We start from the raw sequence: 26,145 nt of genomic DNA on the forward strand, positions 1-26,145 counted from the left end.
AGTAATGTGTAAAAAAACGTGTTTTTGTTTGTTTGTTTGCTTTTCAAATTAAAAGCCCACAGCACAGACTCTTGTGGTGTGCATGCACACAGAGCAAACATGTTCATACAGACTGAAATGTATTGACTCAAATGCTATCAGGAAGAAAGGCATTGAAGTAACCTTGGTTGTGTCTATGTGATAGAAGAGTTGCTCTGAATAGCTTCAAGGCTCTTCATGCTCAATACTGTTGTGCACAAATAAACTTTTCATATTCGAGACTTTAAATAGTCTGTAGACTGAATCCATAAATGACAATGCAACCCCAGATAATTGGGAAATGCATATGCTGTAGCCATTCCATTAATCTAATACAATGTCATTCACAGTGGCCTTTCTGAGAAATATTCAGTACACGTCCTTCAGAGACACAGTGCATTTCTAATTTGACAGGAAAGTCATTTATTTGAAGAATAATCAACCTGTAAAATGGTTTTGTTTTGTTTTTATTGCAGCATCCATGTATTTAATCAAGTTAAATCATCTATATTAAACTGGGATGATTTTTAGCAACAGCAGTGATGTTTTCTTCACTTTGGAACGACCTGTTCTAACCACTAGAGGGCGTTAGACACCCACAGCTGAGGCGATATAGTGAGTTTATGGATGTTGACGTCTCACTGATTTTAATGAAGCACAGATGCAGCCTGCAACAAAATATTTCAGAAAAGGAAATGAAAAAAGAATGAGGGGCATGTCTTAAAGCTTAACATCAGCTTTTATTGAATCAAGACAATTTTTACAGAACATTTTTAATCAGGAAATACTTCTTTGCAAACTACAACTTTGCATGAACATTGATTCTTGAATTACATCTTTTCTTTAAAACCTCTTTATCTCTGAATTAGTTTATAAAACATGACATTTAGACACCCTTCATCCACACTTGTTTAAAAAGTGCAGGTGATGTCATTAAACACACAAACAGGTCCCAATTTCTTTCACGAACAGTGTTCTCCACCTCAAAGACAATCTTTTTTTTTTGTTTTTTTTTACAAGAAATCTCACAAATACGCTGCTTTTCTCAGGAAAAACACAAATCACACTGGCACTATTTTAAACTGTGGCAAATGTAACAATTCAAGGTTCTACAACAGGTCTGCAATTTAACACTTAACAGGTTAAACATGGTAACCATAATCGCTGATTTGAGATACAATATGAAATAAAGAAACATTCCTTGCATCATAAATGATCACAAATCGATTACTCAGCACCGGCCAAAACCATTACTCAATAGAAAATAGGCTCAGGTTGATTTAGATGCATTTTCCTCTTAGTTCGAAAATCATCTCTCAACCAATAAGGGATATTTGTTCTGTGCTTAAAGGTCCCAAATCTCCAAAGTAATTCTGCAAAGAGAGGCAAGTGTAGCAAGCAACATGACAGGTGACATGTTAAATATATATTTGATCATCCTCTAACAGACTCAGTGATAAGACTTAGTGAAATGTAGTTCAGTAACAAAACCTGCGTCACTTTAAAGGACAAAGGAGGTTAAAATATAATTAATACTGAAAATTTTAAAATAATCTATAAAAGTTGAAAAAAATCTGTACAAACACAACGCAATGCAAATCCCCAAAAATAACATTTGTGAAGGCCGATGCATCGAGAGATTAAAATAAATCCAGTGAATAAAGCAACACGAGACACAAATAAATAGCCAGTGTACACATCTAGGAGTCTTTTTTTCTGATATACACTCCTTTAAACGGTTTCTAACCTTCCCATACATAACAGAACAAAAAACTTAAAAAAGCATAAATATAAAAGCATCTTCTTTATATTTCAGGTCAAAAAAAGCACATAAATAAATACAAAATTACTAAACTGTTTTTATCGTTAGTATAAAAACTGATAATAAAAAAGGAGCTTGTTCAGTCTTGAGACAGGTTTGTCACTCTCTGTCTGTAGGTTTGTTTTTATATTGTCCCACCAAAGAGTTCAGTCCATTTTAAAAAGTCTTTACTTAAACTGGTCTGGGATCAGATTCATCTGCGAGTGGATACTTGTTGGCGGGCTGGAGATTCCTTCCGACCAATCGGACATGTTGGAATGTGGGGACGAGCTGGACCATTGGTCGGGGGAGCCGGGGGAGGGGGTTAGAAAAGGGTGGTCGGGCACCTGTAGCTGGTGGTTGGGTGTGTTGTCCATGGGGCCAGAGTAGCTGTGCTGGGAGGGAGGGGTGAGGAACTGGGTGCCGAGGATCTGCGTCTCCTGGGGCATAACGGTGTGAATGGGCATAGAGCGAGCGTTGTTTTGCTGCATGTCGGAGCTTAGCTCCACGTTGGGAAAGCTCTGGTTGAGTCCCTGCCCGGCTGTGGCAGAGTTGGAGTTCTGGTGCTGGAGCTGCCGCGAGTGAGCCTGCTGCATCATGTGCACGGACGAACCCATATGGCTGGTCTGCATGTTCTGGTAGCCCATGATCTGAGACAGGGTGGCAGTGCTGACGCCATGCAGAGCACCCATTATATTGTGGGACATTTGTGGCGCCTGGGAGAAGCCTCCTTGCTGGCCTACACCTGGGTGCATCCTGGAGACCCAGTCACACTGGCCTCCTCTGCTACCTATGGATGTCGTTCCCTGACTGCCGGGGCTGGACACAGGCAGGTGGGAGAGCCGAGGCGGGTTAGGGTCAAAAGACATACAGCCCAAATCCTTACCCATCATCTGGCCCATGTGGGAGTCTCCATTGCCTTGTAGGTGATTTAAAGACATAGGTGGGGACTGCTGGAAGGGGGATGTCATAGGAGGAGAGGCCACATCAGACAGGTAGCCATGAGGAGACTCGAGCGACTCAACCGGGGAGAGGACGGCTGACGTGTCCAACAAGCTACCCTTCCCATCTAGTGATTTATTCTTCTTCATTCTATTACCTTTGCCTCCGTCCTTCCCCCCTTTGCCGGAGCTCAATTTGCGAACCTTCTTGGCAGAAAGGGCAGGTTTGAGGTTGCTAAGGTAGTCATTGGGAGAGCAGAGAGGTGGGGAGAGGCTGGAGGTGCTTAGAGGACCGCTGTGAAGCCCGGGACTCCTGACAACGTTGTACTCATCCAGAAGGCGGACGATGTCATGGTGCATGCGCTCCTGGGCGATATCTCTGGGTAGCTGGTCGAGGTGGTCGGTGATCTCACGATTGGCAAGGTGCTCCAGAAGAACCTTGGCTGTCTCGAAGCTGCCTTCACGAGCTGCGAGGAAGAGCGGTGTCTCTTCCTAAAAGGCAAAAAAAAAAAACAGTTAATACACTTTGTATACTACTGAAAATGTAAGTGTTCATGTGCCCGGAACTGCGGCTTGAATTAGTAACAATTCTTATATTATATTATTGTGCTAAAAGCTAAATTAAATGAATGTTCTTAACTATTAACAAACCTCCATCAAATAACAGCTAAATTTGCTGTTTAAATTTCCTTAAGACTGTGGAGGTGTGGCTAATCGCAAATTGATTGACATGTGCTTGCTGTGCATAGAACAGTTAGTGTAATGCAGCCCTTAACACACTGCATTTGAGTCATCCAAGTCAGAAGCAGAGGAGGAAGCAGAAGCAGTGCCACCTGAAGACATTGATTTCAACTAGCAGCTAAAAGGTGAGCAAAATGCTTTGCTCTTCATTTTATAGCTAGCACTTAGCATACACATGTTAGCTAGTATGCTCCTGTTTGTTGTGCTTTGAATGCAATGCTAAATGATAGCTCAGAAGTGTAAGCTAGTGCTGAATTTTTATAGAGCTAAACTCCCTTCAGGGACGCACAAAACCTGCTGCCAAAACAAAAAGACCAACAACAGTCGACACTCATGCTAACGACATGCTAACGTTGGGCTTAAACAGCCAAATAGCTACCGTGTGACTTTCCTTTGGAAATTGGACCGCCAAATTAATTGAGTAATACATTACTGAGCTTAACCAATTCAAACCCAATATCTGGGAAGTTTACAAAAGTTTTATTTAAAAAATTTCAAAGTACTATTACGCTTACTATAATGTACATAAGACCCTATACTACATGATTAGAAGGCTGTTGTGGATTTGGGTTTCCACTGGCCTTAACACTTATCAAATTGCTCCATCACATATCTTTTCTCATACCTTGTTGTCTTGCATATCTTTGTTGGCTCCATTTTTCAGCAGCACCATAGCAGCCTCCACATTGTTTACAGCCGCGGCCCAGTGAAGAGCAGATTTACCTGCAGAGATAGCGAGGAGGGAGATGGTTGATTATCAAAACAGCCCAGCTCACTGAGGGTCTTTATGGAATGTGAGAGATGATAAAACTTTAGCTACCGGAATCGTCGGTGGCGTTAGCATTAGCGTGGCAGTTGATAAGCTCTTCCACCATGCCGTCAACCGCCAGTCGGGCTGCCAGTATCAGCGGTGTCGTTCCGTCGTGCATTCGGGCATCAAGGTCAGTGGCGCGGTTTCGGATTAAAATCTGCAAAGACAATCTCTTGTTTAGTTAAGTGCTTTAAGGCTGCTGGACAAACTTTATCAGATATCCAAGCTAAGAGAGATATGAGACTCCTGTCGAGGAAGCGGTTACCTGGAACACTCCCTGTGCATCTGCAGCCACAGCAGCGTGAAGCGGAGTGCGGCCCATGTTGTCCTGAACGTTGGCATCGGCGCTGGACTCCAGCAGGCGTTTGGCAGCATCAGAGCGGGCATAGCGAGCGGCCAGGTGGAGGGCTGTCTCGCCTGTGCGGTCAGTCTGGTTGTGAAGGTTTGCGCCCTGGTAGATGAAGTCAGAGATGATCTCTGCAGAGGGATCCTCTTCCTCTTCACTGTTACCAGTCTCCAATCCTCCGCCGCTGCAGGAGGCGATCATGAGGGGAGTGAAACCATCTGAAAAAGGAAGGCAGAGGATTTCAATGAGATCCCAGTCACAGAAGATTAAACAGATCTTTGAGTGTTTTTTCATGAAGATTCATCCTTTAAATCATTCATTAACTAGTGTACGAACCTGGTCCTCTGACATTGACATCCATGCAGTCGTTCTCGATATCTCCCTGTGGAGGAGTTGGAGCAATGGACGCAATACGCAAATCAGCCGCATCCAGATGCTGCTGTGTCCATTTCCTGTGGTCCGTATGGTCACTCAAATCCAACATAGCCTGCTCTTCAAGCTGAAAGTTCCAAAATATCACAACATTAGCATCAGTAGTGCGCATAAATACAATAGAGAAAGCTTTGTAACAAACATAGTTTTTTTTAGACTGTTTGTCTTACCCTAAAGCGGCTGCAGTCTGGATCCTCGTCTTCCCACTCATTTTGATTGTCATCCATAAGATTGATGTCAGAGTTTTTCATCGGCCTGTTGAAAAGAGGAGGCAGGTTAGAATAATTACAAGACATCAAAAACAAAAGACACATGATTGACTGTGCAACTTTTCCAAATCAACTTACTTTAGTCCGACAGAATCCTCTCCCAGCGGCTCTCTGCGTTTCTTCTTGCTGGGCTCCGACACTTTGAATCCCTCAGGAAACCAGAGCTGGCCGTGCTCTCGCCGACGCTTACGTGACACCAGAACACCAAGGCAGATGAAACCAAGAGCAGCCAAGCCGAGGAAGACAACATACATGGGGTAGAGCTCTGGACCGGAGGGAGTAGGTCTCACGCCTGGAAAGACAGTGAATGTTATTTGTCATGTGTTACTTGGGATTTCAACCCGGGCAACCATTTTTAAATTAAGCCCGTTGAGTGTAAGTAAGACAGGGCTGGAGAAGGTTACGTACTGGTGACAGCTTCAATATAGGGGACGTTGAGGTTCCCACTGGAGGCCAGTGCTCCGAGGAATGCAGCTACATCTGTGGCGCTCTGGAAGCATTCACTGGACTGCTGGTAACACTGACGGTTGTCAATCTCAAGGTACACCACAGACCTACAAGCAGAAATGAGTGGACACGTTAATATTCGTTTTCTATCATCCAAAAGCATTTCATGGCTTAGGATTAACCACAGTACACAATAGTGCTTACCCTTTGACTTGCAAGGGATCCAGCTCTCTGCGTTTCCGTGGGCTGACGATGGCCGTCACGCTTTCCTTCATCTGACCCAAAACATTGGATGGCATGGTAGCCCACTCAGGCCAGCCATCTGCCGAGCGCTTCAGCACGTTATGTTTAACCAGGTCCTGCTCATTGCCGTAGTAAGGGAAGATCATCGGTTCTCCTTTGGCATCGCGACGGAACACCACATTGGTGTGCAGAACGCTGCTCAGCTCTCTGAGGAAAGCCGAGGAACCGTTTTTAAGCTGTTCTGGGGGAATATGGACCACCAGAACTAAGTGCCCGTCTGCCAGCTTCTCTGGCATGTTGTTGGCACAGTCCAGGCCGTCCCATTCGCATTCTGCATTGTTGCAGCCTTGATCACAGTGACCGTCGGCGTAGTGGTCTTTGCAGTACTGGTCATAGAGCGGGCTGGAAGAAAGGACGGAGATTCGGTTAGTATTCTGGCATTTCTACAAGATCACAAATATATTACATGCAAGCATTTTCTCTGTTTATTAGACTTACTTGCATTGTCCCTCCTGTCCCTGACAATCAAAGCCATCATACAGACACCCAGGGCTGTTGCACTGGCCATCGCACTTCCCATCGTTGAAGTACCGCCAGCACTGCAAGGCCGCCGAGCAGTTTTGCCAAGGATCATCGAAATTTAGCGAGCAGTCTCCTCCGTCCCAGCCGCAAGCGTGGTTGTTGCACAGCGAGTCGCAGATGTGGTTCCCCGCCCACTCGTCACACTGAGGAATCTCGCAGCTCACCTCAACTTCCGGAGGTGGGGTGATGTCCCGGCCGAATCCTCCGACAAAGGAATAGTCAAGGATGTGGCACAGCAGGCCGTTGAAATTGCTCGGACAGCTGCACTGGAAGAAAGGCACTTCCGGGGTGATCTGGCATGTGCCACCGTTGTAGCAGGGGTTTGAGATGCAGAGGCTGTCGGTGGGGGTCTGGCACTCGGGCCCGGTAAAGGTTGGTGGACACAGGCAGCGTGGGCCTAGGTGGCCTGACACACATGTGCCTCCGTTCCTGCAATTCAGACTCCCGCAGGAGCGAGAATCGTACTCGCAAGAAGAGCCGGTGAAGCCCTGAAGGGACAGAAATGGATGAATGTTAAAATCATTGTGCTACACTTCAGAAAAAGGGATTGTTAAGGCATCCTCAAAGAGCAAAGACTTAGTGGATCACACTGCCGTACTCACAGGTGGACATTTGCAGATGAAACCATGAGGTGTGTTACTGGCAACAGCACATGTTCCTCCATTCCTGCAGGGTCTTCCTTTGCATCCATCAAACACCTTGTCACAACGCTGACCTGAAGAAGAGAAGCGAGATGGTTTTGCCACAGTCCGTACACCATTTAGACACTGCACACATTCACATTGCAGTCTTGTTACATGCAGCTAGGTGATCATCAGTACCTGTATATCCAGTGCGGCATTCGCAGCGGTAGCTGTTGGTGAGCTGAATACAGTTGTAGGACCCTCTGGGGTCGCAGGGGTCGGACAAACACTCATTGACATCCCCTTCACAGCGCTCGCCTACGTAGCCTGCCGGGCACACGCACTGGTAACCTCCAATTCGGTCCACACACTTGCCGTTGTTGAAGCACTTGGGCTCATTGGTCAGTGGGTCGGTGGAGGGGGTGCAGTCATCCAAATTGATCTCACAGTGGACACCTTTTGGGAGACAAAATAGATGAGTAATCCATTAAGTAATTTCTCTTTGTCAACTTACCAATGTATGAATATGAAAGTGGTATGTAGGTGTGTACCTTGTGTTCCTCTGGGACAGGAGCACTTATAAGTGTTGATGAGGTCGATGCAGGTGCCTCCGTTCTGACAGGGCTGTGACTGACACTCATTGATCTCTTTGGAGCAGTTAACGCCGTGGTAGCCGGGGACACACTGACACAGAAATAGAAAGATAATTAAAACAATAATTCACATGAATTTTTTGTTTAGTTTTTCATTTATATGATCTATAAATCATATATGTTGGCTCAACTTACCTCACAGCTGTAGCCTCCCAGATAATCAGTACAGACGGCTCCATTCTGGCATGGATTGGGTGAGCACTCGTCCACTTGTTCCTGGCAGTAACTCCCGGTGTAGCCAGCCTGGCAGCGGCAGTAATGTGTGTTTCCAGCATCCAGACACTGACCTGAGTTCCTGCAGAGGTGAGCCACCTCCACCCCTGAAATCAAGAGAGGAAGGAGTTACAAGATGAACAAATCACATATAAAACTTGCAGGTTTAACAAGTTTATTAGAAAAGCTCGGAAGGAGAATATCTTTTGGCATACCTTGCCGTTTGGCTGCGACCTCACAAGACACACTGGGGATGTCACAGTAGAGACCAGTCCATCCAGTCTGACACTGGCAGGTGTACGAGGCTCCCTGCTGCCAGCACGAGCCGCCGTTTTTACAAGGGGATGAATCACACCAGCGCACCAGATTCTAACAGGGAAGCAAAGACAGAAAACACTTTAATATAACTATAAATGGAGGAAATGCAATGAACAACGACAAAGGCCCACAGAATTAGTTTTATGAAGAGATGATTTTATCCTACCTGACAGTTGACTCCTGTGTAGCCATGAGGACAGGTGCACTTGTACGTCCCGTAACTGTCAAGACAAGAGCCTCCGTTGAGGCACGGCTTGGAGTCGCACTCATTGATATCATATTGGCAGTAGCTGCCAGTGAATCCAGGTAGACACAGGCAGGTAAACGCATTGATTCCATCTACACAGGTGCCACCATTGAAGCAAGAGCTGCAGAAAAAAAGAAATAATTTTGTTATAGCATTAAAAGTTCAACAATGTTTAACAGCTTTATAAGTACAGATGATATTTTGAAAAGTTGAGGTACCTGTCTGTGCAGTCGTTGGTGTTGATCTCACAGTTGATGCCGCTGAAGCCAGGTGGACAGGTGCAGGTGTAGCTGTTCACACAGTCGGTGCAGTTGGCGCCGTTCCTACACGGGTTACTCTCACACTCATTAATGTCCTGCTCGCATCTGCCGCCACGAAACCCGGGCAGACAGGTACAGGTGAAAGTGTTGATGCCATCGCGGCACAGACCGCCGTTACTGCAGGGATCTGAGGCACAGAAAAGAGGAAGTAAGATCATTACCGATACTGTTTAAAACTGTAGACAAGATGAGAACTTGCAGTGTTGCATATTTGTCCCTTACTTGGTTTGCAGTCATCTGTGTCTGTCTCGCACTTCTGGCCGGTGTAACCCGGCTGGCACTTGCACTGGTAGCCGCCCATTGTGTTGTGGCAAATAGCACCATTGCGGCACGGACTCTTCACACACTCGTTGATATCAATCTCACATGTTTGACCTAGAGGGGAAGAGAAAGGTAGTTGAAGAAAACGTAATCACATTTTCCAGTTGGAGGATAGATTACCAGGTATGCATGACACAGGTGGAACAGAAATGAATGGATGCATACCTTGCCATCCTTCAGGGCAGATGCAGGAGAAGCTCTGGTAGTCTTCAGACTCCTTGCAAACTCCACCATTTTTGCAGGGTCTTGGGCTGCAGGGTGCAAGCAGGGTCTCACAGTTTTCACCTGGTGGTGGAGAAGGAAAACATCAGTGTTTGCATTATGTTTGTAATGTGGAGCAAATCTGCAGATTTCAATATCAAACACATATTCAGTATAAAAAAATCTTTGTTTCAAAGATGTCATTTTGAACAGCAACATAAATCCCAGTTTCCATCACACTTCCTTATCCATTTCCATGACGACTAAGCCAAACAGGAAGGGACTTCCTGTTTCCTGCTATTGTGCGATCACAGACAGGAAACAGGAAGTGGGAATAGGGCTTGGAGCAGGCTCCAGTTCTCCGGCTTATATTAGCCGTTGTGGCATGTTATTCCAAAACACACACACACACTGTTATCCCTGCAAAGCAGATTTTTCCACACACAGATGCCAAAAACAGACATCCCTGTGAGTAGCCACTGGGTGATGTTTTCTTAAACAACACAAAACAGGACAGGGATAAGTCTTCTGTGTGGAAATTGGGAGATTGCCTTTACATTTTCAGATACGCGCAAACAGCTGAGTAAGCAGCAAACGCAATTAAACAACCCAGGGAGTCGTCTGATCCTTTGGGGGGGGAAAATAAACAGCTACATGTCGTACCAGTGTAGGGCAGCAAACAGTTGCACTTGTATCCGGCCACATCGTCGATGCAGGTGCCCTGGTTGAGGCAGGGGTTGGAGGCGCACTCGTTGATGTTAGTTTGGCAGTTAGGTCCTGCAGTAGCGGGATTAGAGAACACACTGGGGTTAGATTAAGGCGAACAAGGCACTCACTCACTCTCAGTAGAAAGCAGTAAAAAAGGGAGGAAGAAGAAATTACAACTGACCAGTGAAGCCGACTCTGCATGTGCAGTGGTATCCGCTGGTCATGTCTTTGCAGGTTCCCCCGTTCATGCACGGGTTGGACTCACACTCGTTGTTGTTGATGTCACAGTTTGGGCCGCTCCAGCCAGAGTCGCAGGTACATTTGTAGCTGTAATGTAAATAATATAGCAGGTCAGTGAGCTTCTTAAATGTGAGGGTTTGCTGCTTTTCTTTGACGGTAATTTAAGAGTATTTGTTTTTTTTGACTGCTGATTGGAGAAGTTGTGATGAGCGTCTCCACTAGACTAAAAGATCAATTGATTTATCATGAAAGAAATCAAGAGATTAATTGACAGATCGAGGCTCACCCATTGATAAGGTCCTGGCATCGGCCGTGGATGCACGGGTTGCTGCCGCACTCATCCACCTGAGACAGACAGGTGGCGTCGTTGTAGCCGTCCGGGCACAGGCAGGTGAAGCTGTTGATGCCGTCGACGCACGTGCCCCCGTTGTGACACGGGTTGATGGCACACTCATCGATGTTGATGTTGCACATCGCTCCTGAGAGACAATAAGATTTTAGGACAATGCAGCACACATTTTGATTGAAAGATGTGAATTTTTTGAATTACTTCACTGGCCATTTTGAAAGCCCCACAGCTGGACACTTTGCTCACGGGTGTGGTATTCTTTGAGCCTTTTTTAAGCTGCTAGCTGAGGTGCACTGCGTGGCGTTCGGACAATAGAGTGAGCTGAATCTAAAGTCTCGCTGAACATTCAACAGGCAGAAGCTGCCCCAGTGTGTGCCTAGCCTGGCGGCCCCTGGAGGCCTCTTTGCCTCCTCTCTATTGATTGAATGGGGCCCTGTTAAATAGGCAAAAGGAGGGTTTCAGCTGGATCTGAGCAGGGGGGAGGTGCTGCCAGGAGAAGGGGAGGGGGTGGCTGCTGCTACTCTCCCTATTCACACACACACAAACACCCCCCCCCCCCCCCCCCCCGTTCAGGGAGAACTAACCTCACCCAGGGCTGTTTACGGGGACAGAAGGCCAGACCATTTTCACACACAGCCGAGTAACAATTAAACCCCCCTCTGATCCCCCTCCCTCCTCCTCCTCTGCTCTTCATCAATCAGGAGGGGAGGGCCCAACTGCCTGATCTTCAGTTACAATAGTCCTCTGTCCCTGTGTGTCTCAGTCCCGCCGTGCCCTCCACACTCACCCCGTCAGCACAAAAAGATGGAGGGGAGGAAAAAGGAGGAGGGATGCACTGAAGCCTGCACACACACACTTGTCCTTCCCTGCCCCCTTTCTAGCATAATCACACAGCCACTACCGGTCAGAACCGGCTCGGTTGGGCCATGAAAGGGAGGAAGCCAAGAGCGGCCCACTTGTTTTCATACGCCTTAATCACTAATGCTTTATATTCTAGCGGATTACAGGTGTGTGAGTGAAGTCAGTGAGGTGAGATATTTGCGGATTTGTGACGCAGTTACACACTAATAAACACCAGCTATGTGATTAAAGGCCAGTCTCTGTTCCCTTTAAAGTATCACCTTACAGACTCTTTCCAGGCTCGACGTCACAGCCTTTTCAAACAGCAAACAAAGTTAGCGCTTTGTGTGTGCGAGTGTGTGTATCAGGTTGGGGACTGTGTTCCTTTTCTCTGCCCCCGCACCCCTGCTTAGCACACAGGCAATCTGACACCATTGTTCCGCAGGAGCGGACCCGCCAGCCACCTGTCCTACCTGCCCCTCCCAAAGCTCAGGGGACCACCTCCCTTTTTGCACCTGTAAACTCCCCCCAGCGCTCACCTGTGTAGCCGGGCTCGCACGCACACTCGTAGCCGTTGATTTTGTCGATGCATCTCCCGTAGTCGCAGGGTTTGCTCTTGCAGTCGTCCAGGTTCACCTCGCAGTTGAAGCCTGTTGGCCAGAGCACATGTAAGTAAACGATAATCCCAACATTTTACCTGACAGGGCTGAGGGTTGTTCCTTAAAGTCTCACCTGCTGTGCCTTTGGGGCAAGCACAAATATACGTGTTCTCCCTGTCCTGGCAAGTGCCACCGTTCTTGCAGGGCTGGCTCAGACACTCGTTGATGTTGGTCTCACACAGGCGGCCGGTGTAGCCAGGGCGGCAGTAGCAGGTGAAGGAGGCCAGGCCGTCCTTACAGGTGCCATAGTGGCAGGGGTCAGAGTAGCACTCGTTGATGTCAGTCTCGCAGTGCTGACCTGAGTAACCTGGACAGGAAGTGATTGTTAATATTAAGTCTAATAATGGAAATGTTCATTTGGAAAAAGAAATTGGATGAAAGCTGCAAGAAAATTTGGTTTACCTTCAGCACATTCGCAGGTGTATTTGTTTGGCCCATCGGTGCACTTGGCGCCATTTTTGCAGGGGGTGCTGGCACACTCATCAATGTCCACCTGACACAGACTCCCTGAGAAACCTGCGCATACATCGTACAAAATACATAATTAAACATTGTTGTTTAAATGGGTGAAATTTGCCCCACAAAAATGAGGCTTCTTAACCCTGTATGTCTGGGCTACAGTGTTCATAATGCAAAAAATGGAAGAAGGAACACCTCATTTGCATCTGAAGTAGGTCTACAGGACACCAAAGGTCCTAACGAACCATTCCACAACACCCCTTCCACCTCCAACCCCCCCCTCCTCAACTCTCACTGTGCAGTGAAATCTTTCTTTCAAACCGCAACACAATGGCCTCCAGCTTACCGGCCATAAACCAATCCCTGCCCCCCAATTTTGGCGCTAAGCTCTTACTCAAACTCTCATGCCCGCCAAATATGCTAATGTTCCAGCGACCTGATCCACCCTGTCCTGTTCACACCACTAACCCTACAGTGACACTATTAGAAGTAGTAAATCATTTACATTCAATCTGCGAGCCATATATGGCGTGCTATACTCATTGACAGCTAAGTTAATGATCCACTCTATTATAGCCTCTTGGCTGCTCCCATTGTCTGGGTTAAAAGAGACCCAGAGGACCCAAGAATCTTCTTCTTTCTCGTTCACATTCCCAGATATTTTCTCACCTTTGGAGCACTCGCAGTGGAAGGAGTTGATCTTGTCGACACACTTGCCATTGTTTAGGCAAGGCTGGCTGGCACACTCGTCTGTGTTGATGTGGCAGAACACGCCCTCGTATCCTGAAATAGCACAGACACAAGAGTTAGGTTTCTTTTCTTACCCAAGCCACTGGTTTAACAATGGTCCAAAACTAGAAGAATACAGTTAATTCCCCATTGGTCAATGTTAAACCAATGCTCTTACCCGGCATACAGATGCAGTGGAACCCTCCAATCTGGTCCAGGCAGGTGGCATCGTTATGGCAAGGATTGGACATGCATTCATTGACGTCCATCTCGCAGCGAGGTCCTTCGTATCCTTGCAGACACTTGCACTGGAAGGAGCCTTTGGTGTTGAGGCAGCGGCCGCCATGTTCACAAGGGTTGGCACCTACAGAATTTAAGGTACAAGTTGTTATACATTTGCGGTAATTTATGCTTCATTACGGAAGAAAGAAACATTTGATTCTATCATACCAAGGGAGCACTCGTCAATGTCCAGGTTGCAGGCTGACCCGGTGTAACCAGGTGGGCAGGTGCAGATCGCTTTGCCATTGACCGGGTTGGTGTCACAGTTGGAGCCCTTTTGGCATGGATTGCTGATGCAGGCGTCATCAAGGTGGCAAAGCAAACCTGTAACCAACACAACCGTATTCAAACCATGCCATTACATTAAATTACTCAAGTCTGAGTGTGCGGTACGTCTGAGGCAGCGAAAGTTAGTCGTACCTGTGCGCCCGTGAGGACACTCGCAGAAGAAGGAGGCTACGCGGTCGTGGCAGGTAGCGCCGTGGTAACAAGCCGCACTGGCACAGTCGTCGATGTTCTCGCTGCAGTCGTCACCTGTCCACCCGTTGACGCAGACGCAGTGGTAGCTGCCGTGAGTGTCATGGCACGTTCCTCCGTTCTGGCAGGCGTTGGGCATCAACTCGCACTCGTCGACATTTTCAGTGCAGAATTGACCTGAAAGAGTTTTAAAAAGGGCAATGTGAAGGGAGGTTTATGTCTTTGAACTTGTCTTATTTACTTTAAAGTGAGGCTTAAAAGGGTTATTCTCTTAGCTAAAAGTCACCTGTGTAATGAGGCGGGCACTGGCAGTTGTAGGTGTTCACACCATCCACACACACGCCACTGTTCTGGCAGTTGTGGCCTGGACAGTCGTCGATGTTATGCTCACAGTGCGGACCTGTGAAGCCTGAAGAAAAGGACGCCAACAAAAGAAGATGTGAAAAGGATACAGCAAAAGATCTAATACACTTTTAGTTAATAATCACACCCTTCTTCCTCTCGTTATCACACTGTGCACTTAAGCAAAAGATAAGCTCTCCACATCCTCGTGGCTGATTGTTTTAATGCCCCGTAGATGACAGTCAAGCTTGCCTCCTCCTCAAACATCAAAGGCGTGAGTGGGTGTTTTACAGCCCTGATAGTCTGATTAACTATCAACCCGGCGCTCTGCATGTGCCCGTGCAGCCTCGCTATCGAGCCGCATTCCAGCACGGACACCCACGAGAGACGCACAGTGTGGGTTAAACTTTAACACACAATCCCACAATATCCCTCATTCATCTGCATATCTCAATAAGACAATAGTGAAGGCTGCTGACAGCTTAAATCATGACCGCATTTTATAAAATAGACATGTGCTTCATTTCTTCAAAACGGCCTCTTGCTGCAGAAACCACAATTGCCCAAGTTTAACCAAAGTCTTACACAATACCGCAACGGCTTTGTGCGCCAACACAATAAAGATGCCAAGCAGACGAAAACAAGATATTTGTGTGTGGTGTGTGACCTCATGAATAGGGCGTGTAGCTATACATTTGTGTGTATGTGATTATCAGAAGGAAACGTCTGCATCCTGCCAGTGGAGGCTGGCAGAGGGAGATTGGAGGAGGGAGGGGGTAACCAGAGATCACTCATTCCCCTCAGTCAGGTTTACTACAACAACAGACTGCTTTTTAGGTCAACTGATGTAATAGAAAACAAAAGTGTTTGTTTCATTGTTGTACTAGACATGTGCAACACCATATGTCAGCAGAAAAACTTGTTTATAAAGCTTTAAAAGACGTACCTGGCAGGCAGCTACAATCATAGGTGGTGTCTCCCTTCTGCACGCAGGTGCCGCCGTTCTGGCAAGGCGAGGGGCTGCATGGCAGGTAGGGGGTCTCGCAGTGTTGGCCGGTGTACTCTTGAGGGCAGCGGCAGTGGTACGAGCCAACCTCGTTCACACACACGCCGCCGTTGAGGCAGGGGGAGGGAGTCTGGGCGCACTCGTTGATGTCTTGCTTGCAGGTTTGACCATGGAAGGCGGGCGGGCAGGTGCAGATGTAGGTGGAATCGAAGGCTGAGCACTGGCCGCCATTGGCGCAGGGATTTGAAGCGCATGGGTTGGCAAGCTGGCAGGATTTACCTTCAAAACAAAATAGGAACAGAGAGTCATTAATCATTATCATTCAAGCTGAAATAGGGGCAAAAAGTGTACAAAAAAGTGAATTTGTATCTACATACCTGACCACCCAGGCGGGCAGCGGCAGCGGTAGGAAGTGAGGGTAAGGAGATCGCATGTTCCCCCATTGCGACATGGGGAGCTCATGCAGGCGTGGTTGGTGGGGGTCAGACATAGCCGGTCGCTGAAACCCAGGCGGCACACGCACCTAAAATCAAACGTGTTGCCATGGGAAATAGCGCGGCATTCGCCTCCGTTTCTGCAGGGTGAAGGGCTGCAGGGACTCGGATACTGGCACCGGTTTCCTACGTAGTCACTGGGACACCTGTGAGTGGACAGAGGAGAAGGAACGATTGGAAAATTAGAAAACAAGCATCTTTTTTTTGTTCAAATCATGGGAACAATTATGTGAACAAAAGGGGGAACAAGGGGAGGGTGGGAGGAGGGGGAGGAAAAGTTTCCCGCCTAGGCAAGTCCCACTGCAGCGGGACGACGGGGGACGGCATGTTGTTCTAGTGTGTCTCTCTGGATTAGACTCCCTCAGAACCTTGAAAACACATTCTGTCGGGACAACAGACGCCACTAAATAGTCTAGCCGTAACAGCCCATTCCCATCTACCTTTCGCCCCCTCGCTGTCCACACTCATCCTCAATGACCCCCGAGATCAAGGGGACTGTGCCGACTCTGGATGTACTACATGAAGCTCTGGATTCAGGCCCTAAGCCCTTGTTTGCTCCCCTCCTATCCACACTAAGGATGCATGCTGCTACAGTCACATAGCTCAAACTGGCTAGAGAAAAAGGGCTGAGTTTCTCTTTTGCAGAATTTGGGTATTTATATGTTTTCTCTGATCAGACTGATCAGAAACCGTTTGATATGCTGTCAGTCATGTGTGGGAGCATTTAAAGTCACCCAAAAAAAGTGTTTATGTTTGAATTGGCCTTGTGTGAGAGTGTGTACTTGCACGCACAAGCGTGAGTGTTTATGTGCAAGGGACGGCATCTGTTGGCCTCCGAGTATCTCCACAGGGAGCAGGTGCGCATGTTAATGAAGGCAGCTGTTGGACAGGACTCCTCCTCCTCCCCCCTTATCCCTCCTCCCTCGCTCCTTCCCCTCTGTCCCCTTGTCAGATGGGGGTGCTGACAATCCAACCTCTCCTCCAGGGACATAAAGAACCCATGTGAAGTCAGCTGTTGCAACTTCTGTCTCCTCACCCCCCCTCGACCACGAATCTCATTCTTAATTCCTCTCTTCCTTACCTGTTCCTCTTTTAATTTCCTGTTTTCTGACTCTTCTTTCGCTCTTGTTTTCTCCCCGTTTCTGCTTTAGATGCGTTCTCGTTTCTCTCCTATGAGGACATTTTGCAGCTCCCAGTAGTTTGCTTTTTACAACGCTCCCCTTATGTCACACTGGACTGCTATAAACTCCCTTGTTGACTCAGTTAGGTGAGACCAATCAGGGAGTTTTTAACAGTCTCCTGTGCCCAACAGGGGGCCCAGACAGTCGCAATTGGCAGAAGATTGTAAAAGCATTTGGGGTGTCTTTGAAGTCTCCCTGCTTCCCTTTTTCACTTTATCATGAATACACTCTCAGATTCCCTGTTTCTCCCACTAAACCCTGACCCTGTTTTCCAAGGATTAATGAAGCAGATGTGACTAATGCTGTGTGCACCCGTGTGTGTGTCATCCCACGCTAACTAACTGTAATAGATCCTCTTTGTCCTGAAGTCAGTCCGGTCCGAGATAAAGATCCACCCACACGCTGAAAAGCTAACCAGCACACACCACGGCAACAGGTCTCTCCCAGCGCTGCAATGTCCCCTCAGGCCGGAGCAGATGCTTCCCCGACCTCTGACCCCGAACACTTTTGTGACTGTGGGACGGCCTCTTTTGCCTTCTCTCTCTTCTCTCCCCCGCTGGGCCTGATCTACCATCTGCCACTCCGGGGGTGACTTTATGCTGCGACACAAAGCCACAGACACACTGTGCGCTGGAAATGCCACCGCTGTGGAAAAAGTTATGTAAATGACCGACACGACACGAGCGTACAGTAATTATGTGCGTGAGCATGACTTATAGACTCCTGGGGTTTATTTCACGTTTTTTCTCAGCCTGTAACATCACTACTACTTACTTCTTATCACTTTCACTAACACTCACTCCCCCCTTCTTATCTTTAAGTAGCTATTTGTCTCTGCCCTGTCCTTCTCATTAATTTTGTCTAGTTAGCTTATGCTCCCCTGAATGTGAGTAATCATTAGCCGAGGTCTGACCTTTGGGGTACACATCTGTTAGTAAGACCAGGAACAGAACAGTGCAGGAAGAAATGAGAAAATGAGAAATGTTGTTCTAGAAGGCTGTTAACGCCCACAACAATGAATGATCTGCACTTTACTAGAATCAATGGGCTTTATGACGCAGTAGGAAATCCCCATACATTGGGGAAATAGCCATATACACTGTAGAGTAAGTGAAATATTCAAATCCGTGAATGAACCCCTGCACTGTCTCCAGGGCCAATGAGAATCTTTTGAAATATACATTTTATCTATCTTTCTCTTTTTGTCTCTCCACTCTCTCAACCCGGCCAGTGGCGGCAGATGCCTGATGAGTCAATCTACACCTGCTCCGTATGTAAAGTTTCATGGGTAACTTTGCCAAAGCTATATAAATAAAAATTGTACTGATGATTGGAATTTTGTTTAAGGCTGAAATCTTTCAAAGTAAAATTGTTTCCACGTGTAACAACTGTCACACAAAAGGCTCGTAAAGATATCAATTTGAAAGTGATTGAGCTATTTCCTGTCTCACGCTCTAAAAAGAGTGAAGTGGGAAGATTTACGAGGGTCAGTCACGGCGACAAGGACTGAGCACCTGCTTGACTAATGACTACAAGCTCACTTTCACGCACACAAAGTACCAGTAAACAAACACTGGGGCCTTACCTTCAACGAGTCAGTGAGTAATACACCTTTTTTTTTTTTTACTGGTGGTGATGATGTCAGGGGCTGTCTTTACTTAAAACGGTAATGATATCCAAACCAACCCTCACAGTCAAACAAGGGGAAACACCTGCCTGCTGGTGCACTTCTTATGATGGTTATAACTGACAACTGATCTGCTTAAGTACTTCTGGCCTGGAGCTCATGAAAACATGACATACAACCACAGCATTCTCAAGTTTGGAGCTGAACTAGGACCAATGTCAGACGTCGACCCCTGTTCCTCTGCGTCTCTCATAGCAGACATACCAATTTGTAATATAGTGTCAAATAACTGTCCTAACTGATACCATTTCCTGTAAGGCGTGTAATCAAAAAACAGATATGGAAACACTCTAAGGCATCTAACCTATTTAGCCCGACGCAACATTGACCTGCTGGTAGAGTTGGCGTCTACATTAGCCAGCCTCTGCTCGAGCCTGTGAACTTTCAGCACCCACTAGAGCCAAATAGCCCCTTATCTTTTTGCCCTGACAGCACAGCTTTGATCGGCCGCTCTGAAGTTCTCCAGACTCACAGGATCCTGATCAACGCCCAGCCTACCGTGAGGCCCCCGTCGATACTCAATGTATGGAAATATTGGTCTTTGTGTTGAGCGTTTTCTCCACTTTTTCAGGTTGTTAGAACTGAATTGAAAGTTTAAACGCTGTGTCACACCAACCTCATTCATTGCTTTATTATTGGGGCCCTGGCATCTCGGGAATGGGCCCAACCAGGGGAGTGGCAGCCTCAGAGCTTAAACCCCAATAAAAGCCCAACACCAGCAGGCACACTTGACCCAGCAATGCTCCCGATTCGCTTAAGCCCACATGGAGCTGAGCCTTAACAGAGACCTGCTCGGAAATCCTATAGGAGGACAAATGAAGAGCGGCATTCCTTAAGAGAGAGTGGAACATCTTTTAGTGGTGCTCTAGACGGCCTTTACGGGTGAGACATTTAGCATCAATATGCAACACCAGACAGCTCCGTGCAAGGTCAGAGAGGTCCGCGTTCACCAACCACAGCAGACTTTCAGTCAATTTTCTGCCTCCAGTCTATTTCTGTCAGACGTCTTGTAGCATTTCAAGCATGTAGCGAGACAGTTGAGATGTTTTTCGGTTTATTATTAACAGTCACTTCAGACCAAAACAGTGTCTATTTCAGCAAAGCAGCACTGACACGCAGTCAGTCATGCAAAGGCAGGGTTGAGGGCAACAACCTTTCAGCCCCGCTGTGCCCTCATTACTGTGTCACAAATGGAAACTAAATTTGACTCAGGCGACGCTGTGCCCTTACACGTTTTAGAAGCTGCCTACATAACAAGACGACTGCAGCTCCATGGGAAACAGGAAGCACAAGACCTTCAGATAACCTCTTCCTTCGCATTGCTATGACTGAGTGCTTCCCCAATACACAGCTTTCGTTTCCGTGTCTCTTCTGCATTCACCACAAACTGAAGTAAACTTTTATGTCTAGACACGACTCCAATTTCCAACGAACTTTCGCTTATTCCTCTCATGAATTAGCCTGTGGAGTTAGTATGATGATAAGAAAATAAACATAGCATCATTTAAAGTCCTAAAGAGTTCAGAAATGATTACAGATAACATTAAATTGATGTATTCACTCCTTTAAACAAACTGTCTATTCCCCAGGTAGATTTAAGGGATGAAAACACGGCTAATAACCAAATCAAACACACAGCTAGCTTAAATCAAGAAAAGTAGCAGTGGCTATCCTCTACTATTTTTTGTCTAAGCTAATTTACCTGTTGTTTCCTGTTATTTAAATATATATCAGTTTCAGTGAAATAATGTCTTAGTTATTTGGTTTCTTATCCATTACAAATATGGCAGTAGGCTAGCTAAAGCTGGTCATAGAGAAACAGATAAAAACAGCTATGCTAGAAGGTAGCTAGCCTGCTTGACAGAGTAACAGTAGCTTAACTGCCACCACAGCATTTGACTCTGGGGAAATTAAATATTGTGTGTGGTTAAGTTAATTTTAAATCATATATTTAAATGTATTTAATAGTAAATACATATTGTCTATGGATTTTGGGGTATAAATAAATTGTAAATGCAAAGCTAGAGTGACTTTTGATACATGTTTTTTGTACCTTCTCCTAGCCTTTGTACGGTGACAAATACAGGTGACATGAGCATCCAAGAATAAAAGCTGAGTCCAATTATACATTCACAACATTTCAGTAAACAGGACACAAGCCAGTTCCTGTCTTCAGGACTGATCCATAGGCCTACTGAAAAGATTTAAATTAAGAGCGACTAATTTTAGAAGGACAGAAAACATCCTTTTCTGCAGGAAGTGGCTATGGGATACCAGTTTTGTTACAACACAGACTTAATCCAACTAAACCCGTCCATAAGACATCTGATTACCACAGTTTAAACCAAGCCTAACCTTGTTCTCTATGCCAACATGTGATTTCACTCTCTGTTCTCACACTCGTGGGAACAGTGCTGAAAGAGGATTTCAATCTACCTTACCACTCAAATCTGTGTCACCATATGCTTACACACTGCAGAGCAAAAACCCACAACGCACACCATGACTCAATGGTAACTCCAAAAGCTACATATGTGGGTCTAAAGCATATTGGAAATTTAATTTGAATTTCCATTTAACTTTGTGTGACTGGAACTGCACATCTAAACTTCACACTCATTACCAGTCTGACTTTGGGTCCTTTTCGTGCCACAGTCCCTCTTCTTCCTCTTAACAAGTATGCAAAACATCAGTTCCCCCTAAGAGGACTTACCGCTTGTGTTACCACACATTTTGAAACTTCATGTGCCAGATAATGTGGCACACATTCAAATAATGATGATTAAAACACACATTGGAAGCCCCTCCTCCGCTATTGACGCTACACTCTGACCCCCTGAGCTTTGCCGCTGGATCTCCCATTGCATCCCAATGACTGATGGCTGCTCGGCTTGGCAGGGATGAATGATTAATGGCAGGAAAAGCAAGGAGGAAGAGAGAGAGAGAGCGGGTGGGTGAAGTGATGCTCTCATCCTGTCTGTTTTTGATTGGACTGAGCAGAGATGGGGACCACAATAACAGCTTTGTGGAGGAGGAGGAGGAGGAGGAGGAGGGAGAGTTTCTGTGTGCACACGTGTGGTGGTCTCTCTGTGTGTGTGTGTGTGGAGTGTGCAGATTAGATATCGTGAATTGGTGGCCCTAGGCAAGCAGCATGGGCTCCTCAATGGCTCCCCCTTGTCCTCTGCAGACCAGAGATGCGCCTGCCATGACCAAAAAGCCCTGAGGGTAAACCAGGCCACCCCTGAGCTTCATTATAGATGGATATAAAATCATACCGCAAATTTAAATCAGAATAGTAAAAAACAAAACTCTGTCTCCCCTCAGGACCAAAGTCTGACATCCTCTTTCTCCTCGTATTTTGTTTTCTTGCACCATATGCAAGGTGAGTCAGCACGCCAAAAGACTAACATGTCGGACAGCTTACAGGGAATATGTTAGCGTATTAGGTTTCTCACCCTTAAACTATTAACATCAATACATACCCGAAAGCAAACAGCCCACAATCTGCCTCTCTGTCTGTTCCCACTTGTTTGCCTTCAAATTTCTGCACTTTATTCCAATTAATCTCACTCTCTTGACATCCAATCCAATTACATTTCACAGCCATCTGGCTTTCTAATGGAGATCATAAGCGGGTGAGGTTCGGGGGTGGAGGTGGAGTGGGGGCTGTATCCATTCAAAAAGCAGGAGACAAGCCTTTTGGAGACGGGGAGGGGTTATGGCAGGGGTTTGGTGTGTGTTGTGGTGTTTGGGGTGGCTGCGCCATGATGGGAAGCCCCACTCAGATTAGTCACACAGCATTATTCTGACTGCAGGACAATGGGTGACGGGCGGCGGGCGAGCCCCAGCTGTCGCCCATGAAAGGGCAGAAAAACAAGATTTAGGACTGGACGCGTCCTCTCACTTTGCTTGGGGTCTTGCATTCATTAACGGGTCTACTGATGTGAAGGGGGGGTGGGGCGAGGGGGCTTTTGTCCAGCCACCTCTCTGGAACTCTCTTTTTATTTCTTCACTTCTTCAACTCTTTTCTTTCTAGGGGAATGTGTGCAGCCTCGCGGAGCAATGTGGCTCCTGGAGGGGCATACAGGAGAAAACACCAGGCCAGAAGAAACTCAAGGGCCCCTGGTTGCCGGGCACAGGGGCCTGCTCAAAGGCTGGAATGAAAGGGGGGATATGTGGCCCCTTTTATTTCCAACCAAAAAAGCACTTTCAAGTAGCAAAATTACACTACACTGCACTTCTAAGGCTGCTGAAATTCCAAGGCACACCAAAAAACAGCGTACACACAAGACGGAAAGATAACAGGAAGTGCAAATGCTCTGTGGTGGTCTGCAGCACAACATCTGCTGCATCACATCTTGTTGCTGCTTTTATTGTTACTTACTTGCATTCTCCATTTCCATTGGAGGTGGCCTCACACCATCCTCCATGCAGGCATGATTCAGTGGGTAGGGAGCATTTTAGACCTGTTGAACACATGACAAATATTAGAACACATCTTTGACTAAACATGACCTCACAATGCAGAAGTAGCCTATAGGAGCCATCTGTACTGTAGCATATAAATAGCTGTTGGGATTAACAGGGATTAAGTATAGATGTAATTATTAAAGGGAATTATTCATAAGTGAGATTTTTTTAATTCATCTTTATTCACAGGAATTTCTTTTTTAATGTACACACGCGCGTGCACACGCTGATCTTTAATTGATTTGTTACACAGTTGTCCGTGGGGGATATTGGTTGCGAAGGAAGCCTGTTGTGGACACCGGTGAGGGCAGCAGAGCGCGTGGTGCGTGGCTTTTTTTTTTAAAGGGGAGGGAGGGGGTGGGCGCACGCTTTTGCGGGGAAAGCGCAGCAGCTGCGGGGCTCAGATGCGGAACAAAAGAAATCAGAGTCCAGCACGAGCCATAAAACACTCTCCTCGGGCATTGTTTACCGGCAGACGGGAATAACAGCACCTCCTCCACCCCCCCCCCTCACGCACAACACTCTCCCACACATGCAGACAAAAGGTGCCCCCCCACCTCCTACTCGCGTCCCCTTGCACCAACACACGCACCAGCTTCCATTATCTCCTTAAAACCGGTTCTTTGAACAATTCAAATAAAACTTTATTCAGGCCTACGAGTACAAACATTTTATTTAAATAGATAAAATTGGGTTACAAGACAAAATAGCTAATAAAATCAAGCGTTTTGATCCACATAGAAAGTTTCTGATAATTAATTGTTGCATTAAAAGTTTAAGGTCGATAAAATGAGAGTGTCTTAGTCTGTCTTTGCAGACACAGTAAACAGTTAACTTGTGTAAAATAACTTTAACGAGCGTACACAGGGGAAGTCAGCAGCCAATCGCACCGCAGCATTTGGCTCCTGCACTTGTAGTGAAATCATTCCCACGATCAAGAAACTCTCTTACAATTATTCATAAAAAGTTTTGAAGATATTTACTAGAATTTAACAGTTACTACTTTTTAGTTGACAGTATCATAGCCCTTAAAATCACCCATAACTGATCGGTTGAAAACACTTATTGAGTAACTTCTTCAAAGCTAAATTCAAATTGTTCTCGTTTCCGTGCATACCCTCAGTCATGCTCTGCGAACTTTATCTCTGCAGCAAATCTTATGGAAACACTTTCTTTACCTTGTGAGATGACGATCGCAGGAATCAGAAATGTTAGTTTCACAAAGAAACGATACATTCCTCCTGTTCAACTTCACAAATGTCGTTGACTCCCACGTAGGGTTCGCATAGATCCGCAGTTTGGTTTACTCCAGATGTTGGTTTAAAATAAATTAATAAATATCCTTTGCAAAAGAAAAAAGGGGGTAAATCCAGCAGAAGGAGAGCAAAAGTCTTCAGGAGGGTTCAGTTCATAGATGTTAACCTGCTGCTTTCCGAGTTCTCAATGAAATCTGCAGGGAACTCTACAAGTTCCTCCCACTCCTCCCTCGCTTCCCCCCGCACTCCTCCCCCTCCTCAGGCCAAATAAAAGCTGCCTCTCTCTTTCTCTTCACGTGCTGCAGGAGGAACAACCTCTCATCTCACAATCACTGTCCACTGGTAATACTATTTACATTAGACAGCTGTGGAAAAGCCAACTAACTACTAAGTACTTTATAGAATTTAAAGGTACTTCATTATTTCCATTTTCTGCTGTACTTTATACACATACATACTTGTTTCTTACTAATTTAAATTGTACACACTACATATTCTCAGTATATTAAATACTCAACAGTAGCTCCACTTTGACCAAATACATTAAAAACACTCAAAGAGAATTTACCAGTAATAAGTAATGATATATTAAAACACTTTGCCCTGCTGTAAAGTACATTTTGCTCGTGATATTTCAATACAGGACTTGTAATTGAGTACTTTTACTCCGTTGATGCTACTTTTACTAACTTTTCCATTTGAAGTAAAGTCACTGAAGTCTTTGCCCAACAATAAGAGTACATTTACTCAAGTACTCAAGTACTGTACCTGAGTACAATTTAACTTTATAATCTGTTTTACAAGCTGTCAAATACTTCTTCTTCATTGTTAAAAAAAGTTAGCGCCGGGCTCCCTTAAACTTTTAAGTTGATTGAATCTAATGTCAAATTTATTTGACATTAAATTGAGTTGTACTTAAATCCTTCAGTCTACTTAGGTTTAATCACATTTGTGTCTCTTGTTTTGTCAACACTGTCGCTCAATTTCATACATGGTCAGACCGGGATGCAAACTTTTAACTCACAGTCTTAAGTTCAACAGAATAATTTTTGCAAGTTGGAAAAATTAGTTGAGATAACATAAACAAATGTTGAGTTTTCACAACATTTACACTAGCTTCTAGCTTAGACTGGCAATAAATTACGTTACCTTGAGTTACCTCGACAAATTGTTTTTTACAGTGTAAAGTACAAGCATCACAAATTTCACATAAGTAAAGTATTTGAGTAAATGTACTTTCAATGTCTTGACTCAACACGGAAAGTACATTTACTCAAGCACTGTACTTATGTACAATTAAGTAGTACTTGTACTTTACTTAAGTATATCCTTACCCATGCATTCATTTGAGACGTATACTGGACTAAAGGACTATGAGAACTTTTTTTTTACAGAGTAAACTTCCTGCTGGTATTTAATATGGCACAGGGTAAAGGACA

At 45.8% G+C, this 26,145-nt stretch overlaps 1 protein-coding gene across 1 annotated transcript; it reads right to left on the reverse strand.

Moving 5' to 3' along the window:
- Positions 1-775: 775 nt before the first annotated feature.
- On the reverse strand, positions 776-24,727 carry notch1a (notch receptor 1a). The gene is made up of 34 exons (XM_069673055.1): positions 24,629-24,727; positions 23,365-23,446; positions 15,996-16,258; positions 15,559-15,897; positions 14,557-14,679; positions 14,214-14,447; positions 13,962-14,117; positions 13,690-13,875; positions 13,452-13,565; positions 12,726-12,839; positions 12,397-12,630; positions 12,204-12,314; positions 10,762-10,954; positions 10,417-10,562; positions 10,191-10,304; positions 9,492-9,611; positions 9,228-9,380; positions 8,904-9,132; positions 8,605-8,806; positions 8,336-8,489; positions 8,043-8,227; positions 7,806-7,938; positions 7,453-7,710; positions 7,234-7,346; positions 6,548-7,119; positions 6,011-6,451; positions 5,768-5,913; positions 5,438-5,651; positions 5,261-5,345; positions 4,995-5,157; positions 4,578-4,876; positions 4,322-4,469; positions 4,127-4,224; positions 776-3,252 (listed from the first exon to the last, which is right to left on the reverse strand). Exons 1-34 carry the CDS (start codon positions 24,684-24,686, stop codon positions 2,008-2,010), a joined length of 7,425 nt encoding a protein of 2,474 aa, XP_069529156.1. The 5' UTR covers positions 24,687-24,727; the 3' UTR covers positions 776-2,007.
- Between the last annotated feature and the right edge of the window lie 1,418 nt (positions 24,728-26,145).

The sequence above is a fragment of the Semicossyphus pulcher genome, unplaced genomic scaffold, assembly GCF_022749685.1.
Source record: "Semicossyphus pulcher isolate SPU_LCO1_2020_fin unplaced genomic scaffold, fSemPul1.0.p SCAF_22, whole genome shotgun sequence".
NCBI lineage: Eukaryota > Metazoa > Chordata > Actinopteri > Labriformes > Labridae > Semicossyphus > Semicossyphus pulcher.